The sequence below is a fragment of the Tamandua tetradactyla genome, chromosome 11 (genome assembly GCF_023851605.1).
Source record: "Tamandua tetradactyla isolate mTamTet1 chromosome 11, mTamTet1.pri, whole genome shotgun sequence".
In the NCBI taxonomy this organism is placed as follows: Eukaryota; Metazoa; Chordata; class Mammalia; order Pilosa; family Myrmecophagidae; genus Tamandua; species Tamandua tetradactyla.
In genome coordinates, this window is record NC_135337.1 from 78,782,255 (window position 1) to 78,804,365 (window position 22,111).

At 51.3% G+C, this 22,111-nt stretch overlaps 1 protein-coding gene across 6 annotated transcripts in view; it reads left to right on the top strand.

The window, feature by feature from the left end:
• PIP5K1C (phosphatidylinositol-4-phosphate 5-kinase type 1 gamma) overlaps positions 1–22,111 on the top strand; it is an 81,060-nt gene that overhangs the window by 4,500 nt on the left and 54,449 nt on the right. For 4 of the 6 annotated variants that reach the window (XM_077121166.1, XM_077121162.1, XM_077121163.1 and 1 more), the window contains exon 1: positions 1,544–1,732. The exons of 1 other annotated variant lie outside the window; for it this stretch is intronic. In XM_077121166.1, coding sequence (XP_076977281.1) covers positions 1,639–1,732 — 94 coding nt within the window. In that variant the 5' untranslated portion in view covers positions 1,544–1,638. Of the gene's footprint in view, positions 1–1,543; positions 1,733–1,993; positions 2,071–22,111 lie in introns of those variants that run through there. One more of the 6 variants, XM_077121169.1, reaches the window with a different exon arrangement.

Genomic DNA, 22,111 nt, shown 5'->3' on the forward strand with positions numbered 1-22,111 from the left:
GCCAGGTTGTGCTAAGCCCTCAGAGGATATTAGCAGCCAAAAAGCAACCTGTCTCTGATTTATGGAGAAGCCGTGTGCACAGGCTTTGAGCCTGACACTCAAGCACTCAAAATTGTTTCTGTTACTGGGATATCGGTATCAATATCAAATGTTGAATATTAAGCAGCTATATTAAATTTTGAATATTAAAAATCAACATTAAGTGGAATATTATCAGCAATACTCTTAAATATAGATATTAAACATTGACTATTAAGTAGTAGTGTTAGCTGTTGGATATTAAATATCAATATGAAAGCGGAATATTATCAACTCCAATATTCAGACTACTGAATATTAGAAATCGCAAATGTCAAATATTAATATATTAAACATCGCATATGGATATCAGCTATCGATATTAGCATTGATATTGACATTAGTATTAAATATCAACACTAAAATAGAATATTATCAATATTAATATTAGCTATCCATACTAAATATGGGATATTTATATAGCAATATAAAAATCAAATATTAAATATCAATATTAAAAATTAATTTACTATCAACATCGATATTATGTGTACTATTAAACACTGAATGTTTAAACAGCGGTACTTAAATGTTGATCACTGAACACCACCATTAAACTGAATATTATCAATATTAATATTAAATATAATGCTAAATATCGACTATGTAAATAGTTTTATAAAAGTCAAATACTAAATACCAGTACTGAATGTTGAATAGTAACACCAAATATCAATATTAGCATTGATATCGAGATCAGTATTAAATTTTGAATACTAAATATCAATATTAAAATGGAATGTTATCAATGGTGATATTAAATATCAGTATGAAATACCAAACATAAGTAAAAACAAAGGCTGAATATTAGATATCCATATTAATATAAGATACAGATATAAGCATGATATAATATTAAACGTTGAATGCTTATTGAACTTGGCTAGTCTCAACATTAATATTAAGTATCAGTAGTAAACACTGAATATTTTGATATCAATATAAATGCAAACATTAAGTATCAATATTAAAAATATTACTATTAGAAATGGAATACTTAAATAGCAGTATTAAACCGAATATTATTATCAATATTAATAAATATCAACATTAAACGTTGGTTATTTAAATACCTATATGAAAGTTAAATGTTGAATGCCAATATTAAATGTTGAACAGCACTAAATATCAATATCGATATCAATGTTGACTATAAAATATCAAACCAAACGTCGATTATTAACGTCAATATTAATATTTTATTAATGTTAGCATTGACGTCAACGTCCGTATCGAATATTGGAAATGTCACTATTAGATGAGAATGACGCTGCACTCCCAACCCTGGACGCCGGGGGGCGCGCGAGGAGCTCCCGAGGCCGGGACGCACGCGGGCCCCGTCCCCGAGCCCCGATTGGCGGCGCGCGCTGTGCGCCACGGCGCCCGCCTGGCCCCGCCCCAGGCCCCGCCCCCGCGCCCGCGGCCCGGCCCCCTCCCTCGCGCTCCAGCCGGCAGCGGCGGTTGTTGTTCAGCGGCGGCGGCGGTGGTGGTGGTGGCGGCGGCGGCCGCAGCTTGGGTCGCAACCTCGGGCCGCTCGCCCGCAGGTCTGCGTGCACCGCCATGGAGCTGGAGGTACCGGACGAGGCGGAGAGCGCCGAGGCGGGGGCCGTGCCCACGGAAGCGGCGTGGGCCGCGGATAGCGGGGCGACGGCAGGTAACGGTTTTGGACTCCCTCCCCTCTCCCCGAATGGACCCGCCTGAGACCCCCCCCCCGCCGGGCCCAGTGGACCCGTCCGAGCGCTGAGGGGCGCGGGACCCGCCGCCTGCGGGAGGCTGGAACGTTCCACTCGGGGGCGCTCGCGGGGGGGACGGAGCGCGCCACGCCGGGGCCCGGGGGACGCGCCGGTGGGGAGGATGGAAAGCCCCGCCCTGGGACGCTCGGCGTGGCGCCGCCCACTCGGGGGTGTCTGGCGGCGACCCCCGGCCCGGAGGCGGCGGGTGGGCGTAGGGCCCCACTCTGGAAGGCCGTGGGTGGAGCAGCCCCTCTTGGAGGTATGCGGGGAAGGTGGTCCCCACTTCCCCCTAGGGGAGGGGTGGGTTGCGCCACTAAGAGCGGGGTGGGGGAACGCCCCAGGCTGGGGGTGCTTGAGGTGGTCTTCCTCCCCGCACTTTTTGGCGAGGGGGTGCTTGCTCTGAGTGTGCAGGATGGCCGGGTATCTCCATTATGGTGCCCGCCACGGGCAAGGGAGTGACACTGCCCTAGATGCGACCCCCTTGCCTGGACCCCCTCCTTTGGGGTGTCCCCCTCTGCGAGTTCCAGCTTCTCGGCCTCAACTCCTCCCCCACTAGCCATCACCTTTTTGGGCACACTTTGTTCATTTGGAAGGGTTGGAGCAGCTTGGGGTGCAGGTGGGGGCTCTCCGGCCATCTGGGTCAGCCTCCTGGCTCTGTCGTTTCTCTTTTTTCTGGAAGTCTTCAGACGTGGGTGCAGGTGCACTGCCCATTTCCTTACCACATTTCCGGATTGTGGTTTACCCACCAGTGAAACGAGGGCTGCAAAGGGATGACATTTGAAGGGGCCTTCAGTGCTGAGACCCCACCAGCAGGTCCTGGGGTCTTGGTGCCCTGTTCCCCAAGCCTCCCTGGGCACTGCCTGGCCGCTGTAGTTGGGGAAAGGGACCATGGCTTCCTTGTGTCCCACTGCTCCTCTCCTGGGCAGGCCTGGCTCACCTTCCTACAGAACAGGTGTGGGGAAGTAGGCAACCTGGCTCAGTGCCCCCGGATTCCCTCCTGCCCGGGTTTGGGGTGGTGTGCAGAGCTGAGCCACAGTCTCAAGGAATGGCTCCTTCCCAGTCGAGGTCGTACGCTACCAAGTAGGAAGTTTCCGGTTCTCTAGAATTCTCTGCTTCCTCCCACCCCCAGCAGCCCTCGCAGGCAGAGTCTCTGCAGACACCCACTTGGGCACCCGTCCTGCCTTCTCCCCCTGGGCCTCCTGAAGCTTCCTTGGCAGGCGAGGAGGTGCCTGGGAGCTGGGAGAAGCGTCTGGGGAGAGAGAAAAAACACAGGAGAGAGAGAAACACTTGGAAGTCTCCCCCCACTCCAAGCCCTCACCGCACCCCACCCCCTGGCTCTGGAAGGCTCTCTTCACTTCCTTTCTCCGTGCCATCTGGAGCCACTTGGTAGATGACCCGGTTAATTCCGACGAGCTGGTCGCCTCGTCCTTGCTCTTTGCCAGCAGTTGGTCGCCTGACCTGGCGAGTAGTGCACGTGGTGGGGGCACCTGGGGAAGTCAGGGTCCCTTCTCTGGCCCCTCTTCCACTGTCAGCCCTCTGGCCTGGGCTGCTCGGAGGCTAAATAACCCCAGACTGGCTGACCACAAGAAAGCAACACCGCAAATGTTGTCTTCTCACAGGGCTCTGCGAGCCAATGGGGGCGTGTGTGTACATATTGTCCCCTGCTCTGGCTGTGGCTGGGTCTGAGCGTCAGGGACCCCCCGAGAAGGAGCGCACCCTGCCTCCCTGCAGTGAGATCCTCCAAAATCCAGTTCCACTGGCCAGCCATTCATTTCACTCATTTTAAAATTCAGAGCTGCTGCCCCCCTCCCCCCACCCCAAACCCATCTTCCCAGTGTAAGTGCTGTTAGCTGCTTGTGCTTTCTTTATTGCTCGGACAAGGGTATAAATATGTAAATGGATCTGTGTGTTTTTTACTAAGATGGATTCGTTGTATAAGTGGTTTCTCTCTCAGCACTATTGACATTTGGGGCCAGAAAATTCTTTGCAGTGGGGTGGTGGGGGCACGCTCTGTGCATTGTAGGGGGTCGAACAGCCTCCCTGGGCTCCTCCGCCTGCTCGATGCCAGCAGCTCCCCTTCCCCCAGACATGACAGCTAAAAATGTCCCTAGTCTCCATTGAGGGTCCCCCATGGGCAGACTCACCCCTGATGAAAACTGCTGTCCTGTGCCTGTCCTATAACTTGCTTTTTCATCTGTAAAAATCTGGATTTCCTGTCCCCATCTGGGTTTGAATCCCAGCTGCTGTGGGACCTTGAAGGGCGGCTGCCTCAGTGGCCCCGTCTGTAAAATGGGGTCGATGATAATACTCACCTCAGAGGGTGACCGTGGCCTCGACCCAGTGTGAGCACCTCACAGACCTTAGGCTTACAGCCAGATCAGTGTTGACGTGTGTGCAAAGCCTACTGTAAACCTGCCTGAGGTTCATCCAGTTGTAATTATGCTGTCGTCGTTGTCACTGAACGTGACCTGCGCCCGCAGACACCTCCATTTCTAGCCGAGGGATTCCCAGCCATGGAAGGACCAGGTCCAGGGCATCCAGGCTTGAACCTGACTCCTTGATGCCCCACAGCTTGCCTCAAAGATTGGTGTGACTCGTGGCCTGTCCAACAGGGGCCGAGAGAGGCGGGGGGTTTCCTCCCTATGGTGGGGCTGGCTCCCGATGTGATCGGCCAGGCTGATTTGGGCAGTCCTGTGGGTGCGAGACAGGGTCTTTTAAGGGCTTAGAATCCGGTTCCTCTCCATGCATGGGCTTCTCACCCCCAGAGCATGGTCCAGGAGGGACTCGGGAGGGCTTGATAGAGGCTGTCCCTGCCGGCTCCGTTCATGGAAGGGGTCTCGGGAAGGCTTGGGGGTCGGAGATGGTCTCTGGGTGAGCCGCAGAGGCCGGCGACCTGCCTGGGGGCTGTGGTCCAGGAGTTCCCAAGCCTCCATCATGGTGACCCCTCGGGACAGTGTGCTTCGTTCCTGACCCCCTCCCCACCCTCAACCCTGGCCCCCATAGCGAGTGCTATACCTCGTCGGGTTTGCCTTCATAATTGGAACCCCCCCCCCCACACTTCTCCCTACCTCCTCTGCCTCCATTCCAGGCCAGCCCCAGTGTGGCGCGCCTGGGCCGGTGTGGTCATGCCTGCCCTGGCCTCCCCCCGCCCCAAGCTCCCTCCAGCTCATTCCAGAAGAGTTCTATCCCAAACTGGAATTTTTAGTGGCATCCTGTCCCTCCTCTGCCCACAGCCCTCCATGGCTCCCGCCTCCCTCCCCCAGGCGCTGCACGCCCTGCCCCATTCTGGGTGTTGGAAGAAACTGAAGACAACTGTCCCCTTGTAGCAGCCCTGAGCCCTGCATGTGTGCAGGGACCTGCCCCGTCCCCTCCCTGCCCTCCCCTCCTCTGGCTCTCTCCCTCTCTCCCTCCACTCCGGCCACACCCGCACTGGCTTCCTCCAGCTCACCAGGCCTGGCCCTGCCTCAGGGCCTTTTCATGGGAATATTTTTCCCCCATGTCTATGTGGCTTACTTCCTTAACTTTTTCAAGTTTTTGGGCAAATGCCACCGCTTCCGTGGGGCCTCCCCTGCCCCCTGCCCCATTCCCTTGAGCCTGCTTTGTCACCATCGCATTGTCAGGGCGTGACGTGCATGGCTTTTCTTCCTTGTCTTCTACCCTGTGAAGGCAGAATCGATTGTCTATGTAGTCCCCTTCATGTTCCCTTTACCCGGAATGCCTGGTACCCCACTGGGAAACGTCAGGTGAGTGAGGGAGCCGGCTGCCGAAGAAGGAAGAAAGCAGGAGGAGCTGCAAAAGGGAATGGGGTTGTATGGTAGCCCACAACAAACTCTGGGATCTGTCTTGTAACTACTTGTTGAAGAGTAATTTGAAAACTATTTTTTTTTCTTTGCTTTGTGTATATGCTGTACTATACAATAAAAAAAGTTAAAAAATAAGAAAAAGGGAGTGGGGTAGACAGGAACAGCTTGCCTGGAAGGAGACATTTGTGCGAGCCCTGCAGGAGACAGAAGTTTCTGGAGCATGCAGAGGGCACAGCCAAGGCCTGGGGCTGGAAGGGTACAGGGTCCCTGGAGCTGCTAGGGAGGCAGTGGTGAGCCAGACCTGGGTGGGGAGCGACCCTTTCCTCTCGGGCCCACAGTTGGAGTGAAGGGTCATGGAGACATGATGCCCCTCTGTCCCTCCTTATGGGTCAGCAGTGGCCAGGGCTGAGATTGTGGATTTGAGGACTGGCGGCTCCCGGTTCTACTTTGACCGCCGGCACCTTGGTCCCCAGAGTGGGGAGGCCTCAGCACCTAGGCCTCCTGGGTCCTCAGTGCACCCACCTGTGCGTGGGTGCTGTTCTCTGGGCCACCGCGGTACTGGAGCGAGCTCGGGCGCAGGGCCCACAGGCGCTGACCTCCGTGGACGTGTCAGCCAGATAGAGCAGGAGGGCTTTGGGCTCATTTACCGAGGCTGGCGGTGGAGTGGACTTTTCTTCAGTCCCAGGATGGGCATTTATTAAGCATGTAATGAGCTCCTCCTGTGGGCCAGGTGGGGTTCCAAGTGTCGGGGCCACATCAGGGGCTGAGAGCAATGCCCTGGCTACCCCCATGGAGCCCTCAGGTCATGGGGTAGGACCCAGGGTGCGGGAGGTGAGCAAGGGGACACTTCAGGCCAGGGCTTGGCAGGCTGCGGCCCGTGGGCCAGATCTGGCCTCCTCTGGTTTTTGTAAATAAAGTTTTATTGGCACACAGGCCCACCCGTTCACGGGCACATTCCCTCTGGCGGCTTTCACGCTGCAGTGGCAGAGCTGAGGAGTCATGACACAGGCACAAGGGGCCCGTGGCTCCAGAAACACTCACTGTCTGGCCCTCAGCAGAAACAGTTTGCCATTCGCTAGATAAGATCAGGCTGGACAGCCATGAGTGTGCTGGGGAGAAGGAAGCAGGCCGTTGTGGGGACAGCGAGGGGCCAGGACCTGCTGGCCCGGCCGCCGAGACCTGGATGAGAAGGTGCAGCCACGGGCAGGCAGCAGGGGTGGTGGGCGCGGAGGCCGCAGGGCGGGAGGGCACGGGCATGTGGGAGCAGCAGAGGTAGAGTCGGTGTAGTCAGGGGGGAGCCAGGGGGCCTCAGCGGGTGGAAAGAGGTGAGAGGGATGTGGATCTCCAGGTGGATTTTGGCCTGAGCCTGGGGAGCCAGTGGCTGAGGGCAGAAGAATTCAGGTGGGGCAGGTCTTGGGGGACCCAGAGCTCTCTGCAATGCTGGAGCTAATAGTGGGTAGAGAGGGCAGTGGAGGGCTACTGGGAGGCTCCTGGGGCAGGTGGACCTCCCAGGAGGCTGGATGAGCTGGGGTACAGCCATGCACCCCCAACTGTTTCTCCCAAACTGAGGGCACTTGGTGTCCTGAGGATTCAGCAGCACAGAAAGAGGTGAGTCCCAGCCCTCGTCACTGCTCACCAAACAGTGACTGCGGGGCCAGGACATTTACACATGGGGAAACTGAGGCTCGATAGGGTCTCTGAGGGCCGTGAACCCTCAGGCCTTCCCTCCGTCCCTCCACCCACCGCTGCTGTCTTGGCCCTGTTGGGGTTGCCCGGCTCCGTGCCAACTGGGCGTGAGGGGTGGATGGAGCACGTGCAGGGATTATCCAGCTCGGGGATTAGGTGTGCGGGGGGTGGGGTGGGGGTGCTGCACCTACCTGCCCCCGCCCCATGGGGCTGGCAAGAAGCCTGGGAAGGGGGCCAGCTGCCTGAGCCAGCATGTGGGTGTCTCTGGGGACCTGGTGTCTAGACCTCAGTTAAGAGATAAAGAAAAGGACCTGCCAGCATTTGGCCAGCTCGGCACTGTCCCTCTCAGGCACATGCGGGCCACACATGTGTTTCCTGGCCTCAGTTCTGGAGGCCTGGGGTGCCGTGGAAGGTTTGAGGGAGCTGTGTGGGTCAGAGCCATCTGTGAGGTACATCCCGAAGGGTGTGTGGTCTGTGCCCTGTGCTGTGCCATGCCATGCTCGAGGGGACCAGCCAGAGATAGACAGACAAGTCCCCACTTATATTTTGGTGGGGGGGGGTGGTGGTGGTGCATGTAGGCAAGGAACAAAGTATATCACATGGTGGATGAGATGGGGGCGTGGAGAAAGCAAAGTGGAGGAAAGGGACATGGGGAGAAGCTATTTGAGGCCAGGCTCTCAGGGAGGTGACACTGAGCAGAGATTCATTGCAGAAATCTGGGGGATGGTGTATTGGGCAGAGGGAATGGCTGTGCAAAGGCCCTGAGGCAGGACTAGGCCTGGTGTGCTGGAAGAGCAGTGTGAATGAGGACGAGGGGGGATTGGGAGGAGGGGGCAGATGGGCGTGGTTTCAGGATTGACTTTGTAAGCAGCCTAGTGGGACCTATGGAAAGATTCTTGAGTGTAGGGGTAGAAGGGAGAGGAGCCTGATTTTGGGCTGAACACCTGGAGGGATGGAGTTCCCTAAGCTGGAATTGGGGTGGGGGAACAGGCATACATGCAGAGGAGGGGGGTTAGGTTTGGGGAAAGGTCAGGCACAGTGTGGGCGGGTTGAGACTTCCCCATGTGGAGACGTCCAGGGGTATCTGGGCCCCATGACTGGAGACAGGGGGCACAGAAGGCGCTGGTTTGGTTGTGTTCGTTGGGCATCGTCTCCATTAGGTGGAGCTGGTTGTGTGCATTTGGTGTCCAGAAACCTCTCAGGTGCAGAGGCACCGGCTTCTCAACAGGTGGAAGGCATTTACAGCTGCATGACCAGGTGAACTCAGCAAGGAGGCAGGCATAGGTGCAAAAGAGAAGAGGGGTCCAAGGGGGGAGAGAATTCATATCCCTACACCCACATGAAGCAACTTGTGCAGTGACCATTCCATACCTCAGTTTCCGCATCTGTAATATGGGATCACAGTCACCCCTGACTCTTGGGGTTCATGTAAGGATCGGATGAGCCCACATGCATGAAATAGTGAGAACACGGTGGGCATTGGCTAAAGGCTGGGAAATGGGGAACAGAGACATGAACCAGTCAACCCCAGCTTGTGCTGTGTGGCCTGGGGCTGGCAGGGTGCTGTATGAACCCCACATCTGCTGGGCACCGATGCCAGCGGGGCCTGGGAGCAGGAGGAGGGAGCCCTGCCCTCCATCAAGGACAGCTTAGTTGGTCATGGCACAAGTTGAGTGGGCTGCCTCCCTGGGCCCCTGGGCCTGCTACCATGATGCAGGATGTTCCACCTTCTGGCCGTGGGGCCTCACTGTGCCACTGGACCCAGCGTCTATCAGGAGAGGCATTGGGCATGTATCAGTCAGTGTGGCCTTGGGTGTGCTGCTGTGACAAACAGCCCCGGAATCTCAGTGGCCTCTCAGGAAGGTTTGTTTTTCTCTCTCTCACACCGCATGTCCATGATGGGCCAGTAGGGAGATTTTGCTCCTTGTAAACACCCCAAGGCTCAGGCTGGAATTGCTGTCACCTCAAAGGTGGCCAGCCACCTGGCAGAGGAAAAAGTGCAGTGACTCAGCTGCTGGTTAATACTTCCGCCTGGCGGTGACTCATGTTGTCTGCATTTCAGTGGCTGGAGTAAGTCCCACGGTTCCAGTTGTGGTCAGGGTGGGTACACCCAGAAAATCTCCCTGTACCTAGATGGAGTGGTGGGAGCCTCTGGTTCAGAGCCTTGGTGAGTCCCATAGGGGAAAACAGGAAACCCCTACGGCTGTTCCAGGCACTTTTCACTTCCTGCGCTTTGAGATTTGTCTCTCTGTTTTTCATTTATTTTATTTTTTAAAATTTACTTATTTTATTTTTCATGCATGTCTTCATTTTGTTGTGTCTGCCCGTACACTAGATAAAAGGGGTGTCTGTCACAAGGTTTTTTATAATCACACAGTCACATGATAAAAGCTGTATAGTTACAATCATTATCAAAGATCAAAACTACTGGGTTTCAGGTATTTCCTTCTGGTTGTTCTAATACACTAGAAACTAAAAAAGGAATATCTATATGAGTCAGAAGTCATTCCTCATTTACATCTTCCCCCTCTCATTTGATCATTCATTCCATCTTCAGGGATATCTGGGCAATGACCATTCTAGCTTCTTCATGCTGCAAAGGGGTGTTGACATTAGGGAGTAGGGGGACCCAACTGGTTGGTGTCCTTGGAGACACTGGTGCCTCTGGGTTTCAGGGCTCATCTGGCCTAGGAACCACCTGGAGGCCTTAAGTTTCTGAAAAAATAAACTTAATAATAGGTAAAATTTTCATGGAGTCTTAGATAGAGCCCAGGGCTCTCCCTAGGGTTTTCAGGACCACTCTTGGTTGGGGCTCGGTATGCTGCAGCTATTTGCAATATCTGGCTGAAGCTTGCATTAGAGTAACGTCCAGAATACCCTCTTGACTCTGTTTGAAATCTCTTAGGCACTGAGACCTTAATTTATTGCTTTTCCCCCTTTTGGTCAAGAAGGCATTGTCGATCTCATTTGTCTTTTTTGACATTTTTACAAAACCTCCCTCTTCCTTTCTTTTATTTACTTACAGTTTAACTTGTCTTTGTTTTGTGGTTGATAATGCATTCATGTGGTTCAAAATTCAAAAAGTATAAAAGGTACACTTTGAATCTTCCTGTACGCCTGTCCCCTGGAGGCAACAGGTAAGCCGTGCACACACAAACTGTTATTTATAGCCAATCCTCAGTATTTGCAGATTCGGTTTGTGAATCTAGTGACTTGCTAAAATTTATTCGTAACCCCCAAATCAGTGCTCACAGATTTTGCAGCCATTCCCGGGTATGTGCAGAGTGATGAAAAAATCCATGTCCCCTGACATGCACATTCCCAGCTGAGTGCAAACGGGGCAAGGCTCTCTGCCTTCTCGTTCTGGCTCTCAGACTATAAACAAGCATCCTTTTCACCGTCTGTTTAGTGGCACACTTTTCATATTTTTTTGTGCCTTTTGTGGTGATTTTGCTTTTTAAGATGGCCCCAAATGTAATGCTGTAAGTCTGTCTGGTGTCCTCGAGCACAAGAAGGCTGCCACAGGCCGGATGGCAAAAACCCATGTGTTAGAGAACTAGAGTTCACTAACTCTATAACTAGAGTTATAGTGTTAGTGAATTGACGATATATGCTAATTATTCTTATTAAAACAGAAACATAAAACAAGGTTATGTATTGATTGATTGATGAAAATGCCATGCCCAGAGGCTGGCAGGAGTCTAACCCTGAGTTTCCTGGGAGCGGTGGGTGGGTCAGCATGCATTGATTCAGTGTTGGAGGTGGCTTTGTGGAACACGGTTACTGCAAATAACAGGAGTCGAATGCACACGCATGTGTGTGTGTCGTTATTTTTCATTTTATGCACAAATGGTAAATGCACTTGCTGTTTTAACTCTGCAGTCCATCTTGGCGGTGTCCCGAAGGCAGTGTGTGGGGCTCTCTTTCTGGCCAGGGTACCTGTCTTTGGGCAGCGTCTGTTGATAAGAGGCCACACAAATCCCCGCTCGCCCTTGAGGTCTGCTGTGAGTGTTATCAGTGCCTCTCTCCATGCCCAGAAGAGCCCAGTTTGGACAGTTAGTCCGAGGAACCCCCACCTGCCAGTGACACCCTGATGGTGGCCCATCCATGTCTCATGAACGGTTCTGCAAAGAGCAAACTGTGGGTCTCTCCCGGTTGGCTGAATTCCTAGGCGCAGAATCCCAGGGTTAAATTGTCGGTGTGTTTGTGATTTGGGAAGATGGTGCCAGATTGAGCCATTCTGTGTCCTTCCACCAGCAGTGAATGACAGTGCCCACGTCTTGTCCAGTTCTTTGATCTTTGCCAATCTTATGGATGCTGTTCTAGCTTGCTAGCTGCCGGAATGCAACACACCAGAGACGGATTGACCTTTAATAAAAGGGGATTTATTTCATTAGTTCTTCAGAGGAAAGGCAGCTAACTTTCAGCTGAGGTTCTTTCTTAACGTGGGAAGGCACAGGGTGATCTCTGCTGGTCTTCTCTCCAGGCCTCTGGATTCCAACAACTTTCCTGGGGTAATTTCTTTCTGCATCTCCAAAGACCTGGGCTGAGCTGTGAGTGCTGAGATGAGGTATGCTGAGCTGCTTGGGCTGTGTTGCTACATTGAGTCTCTCATTTAAGTACCAGTCAATTAAGTCAAACATCATTCATTGCAGCAGGCACGCCTCCTAGCCGACTGCAGATGTAAGGAGCAACAGATGAGGTTCACGTACCATTGGCTCATGTCCACAGCAACAAAACTAGGTGCCTTCACCTGGCCAAGTTGACAACTGAATCTAACTACCACAGATGCAAAGTGACATCTCAACATAATTGCAGTTTTGCTTTATCTTAATGTGAATCAGAAAAAGCCTCCATTCATATATCTTTTTTAAAAAATTCTTTATCTTTGTTTTATTATAAATGTATTCCAGCAAAGACAAGCGGAGATAAAAGGAGGTAGAGCAACTTGCTCGCCCAAGTCAGGGCCCATGGCTCATCCCTATGTCACTCTGTATCTCTGGCAGAGCTGGAAGGTGGGTGTGTCACCCACTGGAGAGTTTAGGCCATCCCGAACTGGCTTCTAGTTGCCTTTGCTCAAGCAAGCTCTTGGGTCCTTTTCCCATTGTCTTATTTCCATCCCTTTTCATTACCCACCTCCATTCTTACATTTACCCCCACACACACCTCAGTTCAAACTGTTAATCTATTTTCTTGAAACTCTGTATCATATCCTTCCTGTTTTCCAGTTGAGCTGTGGATCTTTGTCTTATTGATTTGTGGGAACTCTTTATATATTGTGGCAATTAGCCTTTTCTCTGTACTAGAAGTGTAAATAGTACCCCCCCCCAGCTTTTCCTTTGCCTTTTGTCTGCTCTGATGGTGATTAATGCCACACAGGTTTTATGCTTGTTTGCTTGTTTTTATGTGGTCAAATTTATCAGTCTTTCCTTTTATGTTTCCCATTTTAGTGTCATGGATGGAAAACTCTTCTCTGTTCTTCTAGTACTTCTATTGTTCCTTTTTTTTTTAACATAAATGTTCTTGACTTTTTCTATTTTTAGGGGGGTGGTTATATATGAGAGAACGGAAAAGTGGGTAGGATCAGAGAGGAGCTTGTAAGTCTTCAAAATGATGATGGTATTTAAGTCCCAAACTGGGTAAGATATGGGTGGGTGTTCATTGTGGTAATATGGTTTAGACCCTACCTATACAATAACAGGACTTTATTTACTTAATACTTGATAACAATAATTATAAGTATAATAGTAATAATGTACATAAAGCAAATAAAAAGACCTTGGAGATAAAAGAATGGACTACTTCCCACAGGTGCCCGTGCATTCAGGGAGTATATCAAAAAAGTTCAAGAGTAAAGCAGTATTTTTACCATACTTTTATCTTTTCTTCTTTTATAATCCCAAAGCCAAACTGCTTTTTCAAAAATGGATCCAATAGAAAAATGTACGAATAGCTAAGGAGCATAAGCCTGAAAATGCAGGTGGGGTGGAAAGAGGATCTTAAATTTTGAGAAGCTCAAGTACAGTGATTTAGTTAAAAATGGTAAGTTCCAGTGAGTGGCTGAAAATTACATCATGCTCTCTAAGTTACATTTAAGATCTTGCTATATTTGGAATTTATTCTGGAATAAGTCTGATGAGGGATTACTTTTTTTCCAGGTGACTCCTAGTTGTCCCAGTAGCACTTTTTGAATAATGCCTGCCTTCCCCTCTGATTTTGGGAGCCACCTTTATTATATACTAAACATCTGCGTGTAACTGGCTGTATTTCTAGACTCTGGTCCATTCATCTGCCTGTGTCTTCCTGTAACAGGCAGATCCTAAAGCACGAACAAGAACGTGCTTATTTAAAAAGCAAAAATGAAACGAGCCAGTAGAAAGCCAGCCTCCCTGTCCCGCCCCCTCCGTCTCTATGAAGGTAACAGCACCGGATGGATTTCTTCGCGTGCACTTGCTTGGATCCACGTATACTCTTATTTTTTGAACATTTTATTTTTATTTATTTTTACTTTATTATTATTATTATTTGCATGGGCAGAAACTGGGAATTGAACCTGGGTCTCTGGCATGGCAGGTGAGAACTCTGTCACTGCACCACCATTGCCCGCCCTAAACATTTTTTTTTTTTGAGCATTCTCAAGACCACAGGAAAAGTTACAAGAACACAGCAGTGAACACCTATACTCCCTTCACAGTGATGCAGCAACTGCTAGCATTTGCCCTGTTGCTTTATCTGTCTGTCTGTCTGTTATCCTGTATGTGTGTTATATTGACTGAGCCATTTGAGGGCCAGTTGCAGCTATAATGCTCCCTTCACCCGTAAATAAATGCTTAATGTCCTGTAAACAAAGCTATTCTGTCATCCACATATAGCAATAAAATTAAAGGAGTTTAACATTGATACGGTCAGTGTTCATGGTTTCAACAGTTGATCTCAAGTTGTCCCTGACAGCAACTCTTTGTCCCCTGCCTGGAATGCAGTCCCAGCTCACACAGGGTATTGACTTATCTCAATTTTTCTCGAGGCTTCTTTGTGCTTAGTTTCAGGTCTGGCATTTGGGGCAGCAGTGCCGCCAACACAATGATGTGTGTGTGGGGTCAGAAGGCACACGATGTCAGTTTGTCCTGTGACCCTTGATGTGGCCTTGGTCCCTTGGTTTAGGCTGTGGCTTACTATGGGGGTCGGGGAGGGTGTTCATAGGGGACAGGTGAACAGCGGGGTCACAACTTGAGCCTTGGAGGCTTTGGGTTCGGGTCCTTACTGCTGGGTGACCTTGGGCAAGTGGTTCACCCTCTCTGTGCCTCATCTTTTCCCTCTGTAACATACGTGCATCAGTCTTCTAAGGGCTGCTATAACTGAGAACCACAAAATATGGGGCTTTAAATACCAGACATTTGTCTCACAGTTCCCAAGGGCAGGAATCTGACATCGCAGCGCCAGCAGGTCTGTGCTCTAGCCCCTGCGGCCCTCTCCCTGACAACGACGCCTGCACAGACCCCAACTCCAGACAAGGGCACTTGCCCAGGTTCTGGGACAAATGGCCACGGTCCCATTGAGGTGACCGTGGTGCTGCTGGCCTCCCCGGGCAGGCACGCTTCCTGCTGGGCCAGGCGGGACACTGTGTTGACTGGGGTCTGTGGGGTCTGTAGATGACGATAGGAGAAGGCACGCGTGTCCCTGTGCCCGGCAGAGTCTCATGTCCACAGTCAGGCAGCAAATCGAGATTGTCAGAACCTTGCCAATAGGTGTGTTTTTCTTTTGAGGGGAAAGGAAATACAGGGGCTCTCCCATCAGGAATGTCCTCCTGGTCTCCCAGGCCCCTCCCACCCAGAGCAAGGGGGGTCAGGGTCACCATCCAGACTGACTGGTGAGACAGAGGAGCCCCATCAAGGTCCTGCTGGGTTCCCCCCAGCACACCTCAGTGTTCCTAGGTTCTCCTAACCGTCACCCAGTGTGTTTCAGGGCCCAGCAGTGCCCCCTGACCCTCCAGGGATCACGTTCCCTCTGGAGCTGCTGGGTGGAGGCATTTTTCCTTGATCGAGTTGGGGTGGGGGGGACGTCAGGGGCCCTTTGAGGGCAGGGTCTTGTCCCCAGCCTGGAGGGGCATCTGCCTTCGTGGGGCGGGGGGCAGAGGGCAGGAGGAGGTGGGCCCAGAGGGCCAGGGGCCCGCTCCCTTCCCTGGCTGGCGTGGCTGGAGTCCTGCCGCCCTTGGAGGCTCTGAGGAAGTTGGGGGCCTGCGGCAGCCATGCCATGGCAGTGGGCCTGGAGCGACCACCTCCCCGCCACGCGGCCTGTCCTCTGCTCACCTCCCTGGGGACCCCCGCGCTGACTTGGCCTGTGTCCCCTGCCCTGGATGTTCTGACCCAGCGTTCGGTGCTTGCACTGTATTTGTAGGGCCAAGCAGGGAAGGTACCGGAACCCCTTGCTCACGGCGCACTTTCCCCTGTTTTGGATCATTTCGGCCTCCCACCCTGTGTTAGTTAGATTCAGTTGTCAGCTTGACCAGGTGAGCATACCTAGTTCTGTGGCTGCGGACACAAGCCAATATATGTGAATCTCATCTGTTGCTAATTACATCTGCAGTCAGCTAGGAGGCGTGTCTGCTGCAATGAGTGATGTTTGACTTAATTGGCTCGTGCTTAAATGAGAGAACGCAATGTAGCACAGCGAAGCAGCTCAGCATTCCTCATCTCAGCACTTGCAGCTCAGCCCAGGCCTTTGGAGAAGTCACCCCGGGGAAAGTTGTTGGAACCCAGGGGCCTGGAGAGAAGACCAGCAGAGACCATCCTGTGCCTTCCACGTAAGAAAAGAGCCTCAGTGGAAAGTTAGCTGCCTTTCCTCTGAAGAACCAACAAAATAAATCCCCTTTTATTAAAAGCCAATCCGTCTCTGGTGTGTTGCATTCCGGCAGCTAGCAAACCAGAACACACCCCTAGCCTTTGCTGAGCTTCCTGTGTCCTTACATCCCTGGGGCCCCAGTGGGGGCAGGTCGGTTCACTGTGTGGTGACAGCTAGTGAAGGTGGGGAAGTGGGAAGGGGCGGGAAGGGTGCATGAATGCTCCCGTGGGGAGGGGGCGGGCTGCTGGCCAGGCTGACCTTATAATTCCCGTTTTTTGGCCACCTTTTGAGGTTTTTCTTTTCTCTTCTATCTTTCATGATATGAAAGGTTTCACGTGGTCATGGCATAAAATGCCAAGAGGATACCAGAGAATGTTGGCCCCTCCGAGCTCTGCCACCAGACCCTGCCACCAGCTTCTCACATCTCCTTCACAACTTGCTCATCCTGTGCTCAGCCCATGGGGGGTGCAGGCTCCTACCCCCCTGCTGATAAAATAGCAATAAAATTCTGCCCTCTGCCTTTTACAAGCACTTTTTTTTATCATCGATTTTTTGAGACGCAATTCACATGCCATATATTCACCCATTTACAGTGCAGTTTGGGGGTTTTCAGTTTATTCCCAAAGCTTTGGAACCGTCGCCACGATTCATTTTAGAACATTTCCATCACCCCCAAAAGAAACCTCTGCACCCATCAACAGTCACCCCCCCTCCCCCCCTCCCCCAGCTCCTGGTGACCTCTATTTCTGTCTCTAGATTTGCCTCTTCTGGACATTTCCTATCAGTGAAATCAGACAACATGTGGCCTTTTGCATCTGAATTCCCTCACTGAGCATCATGCCTTCAAGGCTGATCCATGTTGTCATATGGGCCACAACCTCGTTTCCTTTTATGGTTGAATGTTATTTCGTTGTATGAATGGATCGCAGTTTATCCATTCATCAGTTGATGGACACTGAGTTGTTCCCATGTCTTGGTGATTATGAGTCATGCTGCACTAAACATTTGTGTACAAGTTTTTATGTGGTGGTTTCATTTTCTTCGTAAATACCTAGGAATGGAATTGCTGGATCATGTGGTAATTCTCTGTTTAAGGAGCTGTCAGACTTCTTTCCAAAGTGGCTCTACCATTTTGTCTTCCCCCCAGCAGTGTCCAAGGTACCAGCTTCTCCACATCTCTTCCAACACTTGTTCTTATCTATAGGTTTGAGTGTGGCTGCCCTAGTGGGTGTGAGGTGGTGTCTCATGGATTGGATTTGTGTTTCCCTGATGGCCAATAATGTTGGACATTTTTTCATGTGCTTGTTGGCCATTGGTGGATCTTTTTTGCGGAAATATCTATTCAGATTCTCATCCCATTTTTAAATTGGGTTATTGTCTCTAGTGGACTTGTATGAGTTCTTTCTATATTCTAGGTGCTAAGTCCCTTATCATGCATGTTTTGTAAATACCTCCTCCCATACTGTAGGTTGTCTTTTCACTTTCTTGATAGTTTCCTTTGATATAGAAAGTTTTAAATTTTGGTAAAGTCCATTTTGTCTGTTTTTTCTTTGGTTGCTCATGCTTTTGGGTGTCGTATTAAGAATCAAGTGAAAGGTAACAAAGATGTACACCGCTGTTTTCTTCTGAGTTTTGTAGTTTTAGCTCTTACCTTTTGGCCTTTGATCCATATGGAGTTCATTTTAGTAAATGGTGGGGTTCAATTTCATTCTTTTGCATGTAGGTATCCAGTGTCCCAGCACCTTTTTATGAAGACTTGTCCCACTGAGTTGTCTGGGCAGCCTGTTGAAATCAATTGGCCGTGACATGCAAGTTTATTTCTGCATTCTTAGTTCTGTTCCATTGGTCTGTGTGTCTCTCCTCTTGCCAGCACCAGGCTGTCTGAATGCTGCATCTTTGTCGTAACTTTTGAAATCAGGAGATGCGAGACCTCCAATTTGTTCGGCATTAACTTTTCATTGAACCACTGAACCCCTACTGTGTGCCCACGCTGCTCTAAATCTTGCCAGGGATCCAGGGGGACAAAAAGCTGGGCTCAGTTTGTCTAATCCAGGGCTTAGGAAACTTGCTGTAAAGGGCCAGGTAGTAAATATTTTAGATGTTGCGGGCCAGGGGTCTTTGTGTCACTGCTCAATGCTGGGCTCAAGTAGCCATAGATGGTGCATCAACCAGTGGGCGTGGCCAGGTGCCAATAAAACTTTATTTGCGAAAACAGGCGGCAGGTCAGATTGGGCCCATGGCCCATGCATCACATAGTTTACCAGTTCCTGCTCTGAGCAGTCCCTAGTAGAAGATTTTCAGTGTTTTGCAAACTTTTGCTGCATAATCAAACTCTTGGAACCTGTCTTTTTCACCCAGGTTGAACTTATCTAGGAGAAAGTTCTAGAGTGAAATTTCTGGGTAGAGAGCCAAGTTACCCTCCTGGGGATCTGTATGAACTGATCGACACCCCCTCCTCCTCGCCATCACACGTGGTGCCTCATGCTGGTTTTCTTTCTTTATCATAATAGAGGCTTGGGTGTCTTTCCAGATATTTACAGTATTTGGTTTTCTTTTCCTAGGGATGGGCTATTCATGCCATTACGTATTTTAAAAATTGAGCGAGTTACTGCTTTAAAACAAACCCTCGTTGCTGTGAAGGCTCTCCATGAAGATAAGACATTTTCTCAGAAGTACCAAACAGCATAAGATGCAAATAAGACACAGCTCCACTGTCCCATGCTCCAGAAATAATAACCAAGAATCTTCTAAGTACTAAGGTGTCCAGTGACCACCTTCATTGCTGAATAATTGCACACAGGGGCTCCACCCCAAGAGAGGCCCCACGGGGTTGGGGCCTGTCTAGCTTTTCCTTGGCCCAGGTTATTTTAACTGAGGAGCTATTGCCCCTTTCATTGCCAGTCAATACATAAATCCTCCATTTTACATATGAAAAGAGTGAATGTTTAGATACAAGGCTGGGTTTGAATCCCAGCTCTGCCATCTGTCTGCTTTTTTTGACCCTGGGCGAATTCCTCAGCCTCTCTGGCCTCAGTTTCCTCCTCTGGGAAATGGAGACAGGAGTACCCGCCTCCTCAAGTTGTGATAAGTGAAGTCAGGTAAAGGGTTTAGAGCAGTGCCGGAACTTACTGGGTATGATGTGAGTCTTGGTCGTGACGTTTTTGTATTAGACAGCTGTTGCTGCGTAACAAATGAACAGTGGCATAGTGGCTTCAAGCAGCATATGCTCCAGGGTGTCAGGGGTCCAGGTTTAGCTTAGCTGAGTTTTAGGCTTCAGGATCTCTCCAGAGACCCCAGGCGAAGTGCTGGCCAGCGCAGGGATCCCAGTGGTAGGCTCGACTGGGGCAAGAGCCATCTACAAGCCTGTAGATGTAGTTGGTGGCAGATGGCAGTTCTTGGCCACTATTGGACTGCAGATCTCAGTTCCTTTCTGGCCAGAGGCCGCCCTCAGTTCCCTCCTGTGTGGGCCTCTCCATAGGGCAGCTCAGACTGGCATGGGGGTGGGGGTGGGGCTTCACCTAAGAAGGGCAAGAGGTTGCCTGCACAACAGAAGGCACAGCCTCAGGATGCATGCTCGCTGTGGACCAGAAGAAGGCACAGCCCACCCTCACCAGGGCTCAGGCATCCGCTGGTGGGGACCCGGGGTCCGTCTTCCCCATTTATGCACCTTGTTATGACTTACCATTACCCTCTCGGGGCTCGGCGTCTGGCCATCCGGCTCCCTGCAGGCTGTTCCACCCAGCCCAGCCCCTGTCGGGGGCAGACGCTGGGCGCCCGGCCCCTATAATGAGGTGCCCAGGTAGACACCAAAACCACGAAGAGAACGAGTCCTGCAGGCAGGTCCAGTGGGAACATCCCTGTATAAGCCATGAGGAAACTGAGACCCAGGTTGGAGAAGTCAGTGCCACTTCCCAGCCAGGCGCCTACAGGCCACGTCCCAGACATGGAAGTGCCTTCCTTGCTTCCTTGGCCTCCCCTGGAAGCTGGGACCTGCCGTCCCCTCCTGCAGAGCCTGGGGCAGGGGGTCTGGACTTGGGGGGAGGTGTTGAAACCTGAAGAAAGGAGGAGTGGGGAGGGGGAGAGGAAGGGAGCAGGAGGTAGGAGGCAGAGGGCCCAGCCCTGCTGAGGCCTGAAGCACCGAGAGGAGGGAGTTGGAGCCTGGGAGGAAACCCAGGGGGGCTCATGGAACATTCCAATCATGGAGCAGGTGGGCGGCACCTTGGCCCTCCTGGTGACTTCAGACCCTGCCCTTGGGTGGGACGGGTTACAGGAACAGGCATTTCATGACCTGCCTTCAGGAAGGCCCCGTTCAGGGCAGGGGTTGATGGATCTGCCACAGGCAGGTCTGGGCGGTAACAGCAGTGACAAGGTCCGTCCTCTCCCTGCCTCCCCTCCTCCCCTCTCCTCACTGTTCCTCTGCTCTCTAGACCCGGTCTGCCTCATGGCCTCTGGCCGGCTCCTTCCCATCTTCTCCTTCCATTGACATGTGGCTCACACTGGAGCCTGCCTACCTGGAACCAGCTCCATCCCTCCCCAGGTTTTTGTTGTGTTTTTATTTTTTAGAGCAGTTGTAGGTTTACAGACAAATCATGCAGAAAGTACCGAGTTCCCACATACTCCCCAACACCCACAGAATTTTCTCTGTTGTTAGCACTTTGCATTAGTGTGGCACGCTTGTTACAATTGACAGACCAATATTGCTATAATTCCATCGTTAACTAAAGCCTGTGGTTTCCATGAGCGTTTGTGTGTGTGTGTGTGTGTGTGTGTGTGTGTGTGTGTGTATGTGTTATCCAGTTCTGTGAATTTAACCCCCTGGGGGGGGTAAATGAGGGTTTTGCTGTGCATCCTCAAGAAAGTGACCTGACCTTTCTGAGCCTTGGCTTCCATCTCAGGGGTGATCAGAGCACCTACCTCCTGGGTTGTTGGGGAGTAAATGAATTAAAATACATCGAATGCAGCAAACAGTGCTAGTCACACATTGCAAGCACAATGCATGGTGGCTTCTGGGCTTCTGCAGTGGCGTTCCTGCCTCTCTGTGGCTAAGAAGGGCGGATACTGGCTCCCAGAGCTACCGGCAGGGTCAGAATTGGTGCCAGGGCCCAAGGCTGGCAGGGTTGGGGCCCCTGACCCTATGTCTTCATAACTCCCAGGGACCCCTGGAGAGGAGAGGCAGATGCTGGTGCTGGCCGTCCTGCCTCCCCTGAGCTCTGATGGCAGAGAAAGACACAATCGCTGTCCTCAAAGGGCTCAAACCTCCATGGGGGCAGACACTGGGGGAGTGAAGATATAAAAGAGAAGGAAGGGGCAGGCAATGGTGGCACAGTGGCAGAGTTCTCGCCTGCCATGTCGGAGACCCTGGTTTGATTCCCGGTGCCTACCCATGCAAAAAACAAAAAAAAAGAGAGAGAAGGAAGGAGGCACAGAGTATGATTTTTAAAAGGGGCAGAGAGTGGGGTATGGGAACCAACCTTAGCTCCTTCAGTCATGGAGGGCTTCTCTGAGAAGGTGACATTTGCTCTAGACCTAACTGATGAAGAGGAAACAGGGAAGAAGGTCCTAGGCAGTGGCTAGGCAGTGGCAACCACCCATGCAAAGTCCCTGAGGCAGGACTGGGCCTGGCGAGTTGAAGAAACAGTGAGGAGGCCTGTGGTACTAGATTGGATGGAGCGAGGGGGAGAGCAGGAGGAAAGGAGGGCAGGAAAGTGTCATCCATCTGGTCACTTGTTCCTTAAACACTTGTGGGCCTCTGATACCAAGTGCTGCACTGAATGCTGGGGACACAGAGGTGAGAGAGACAGTCCACTGGGAGTCCCCTGGGGAGGGTCGACATTGGGTCATTGCCCAGGGCTCACAGCAGTTATGAAATGTGCTGTACAGGAAAGGGCTGTGTGCTAAGCGAGTGGCGAGGGCCACCCCCCCCCCCCCGAGAGTTTCCCTGCATGAAAGGCAGCTGCTTACCCCCCATGTCTG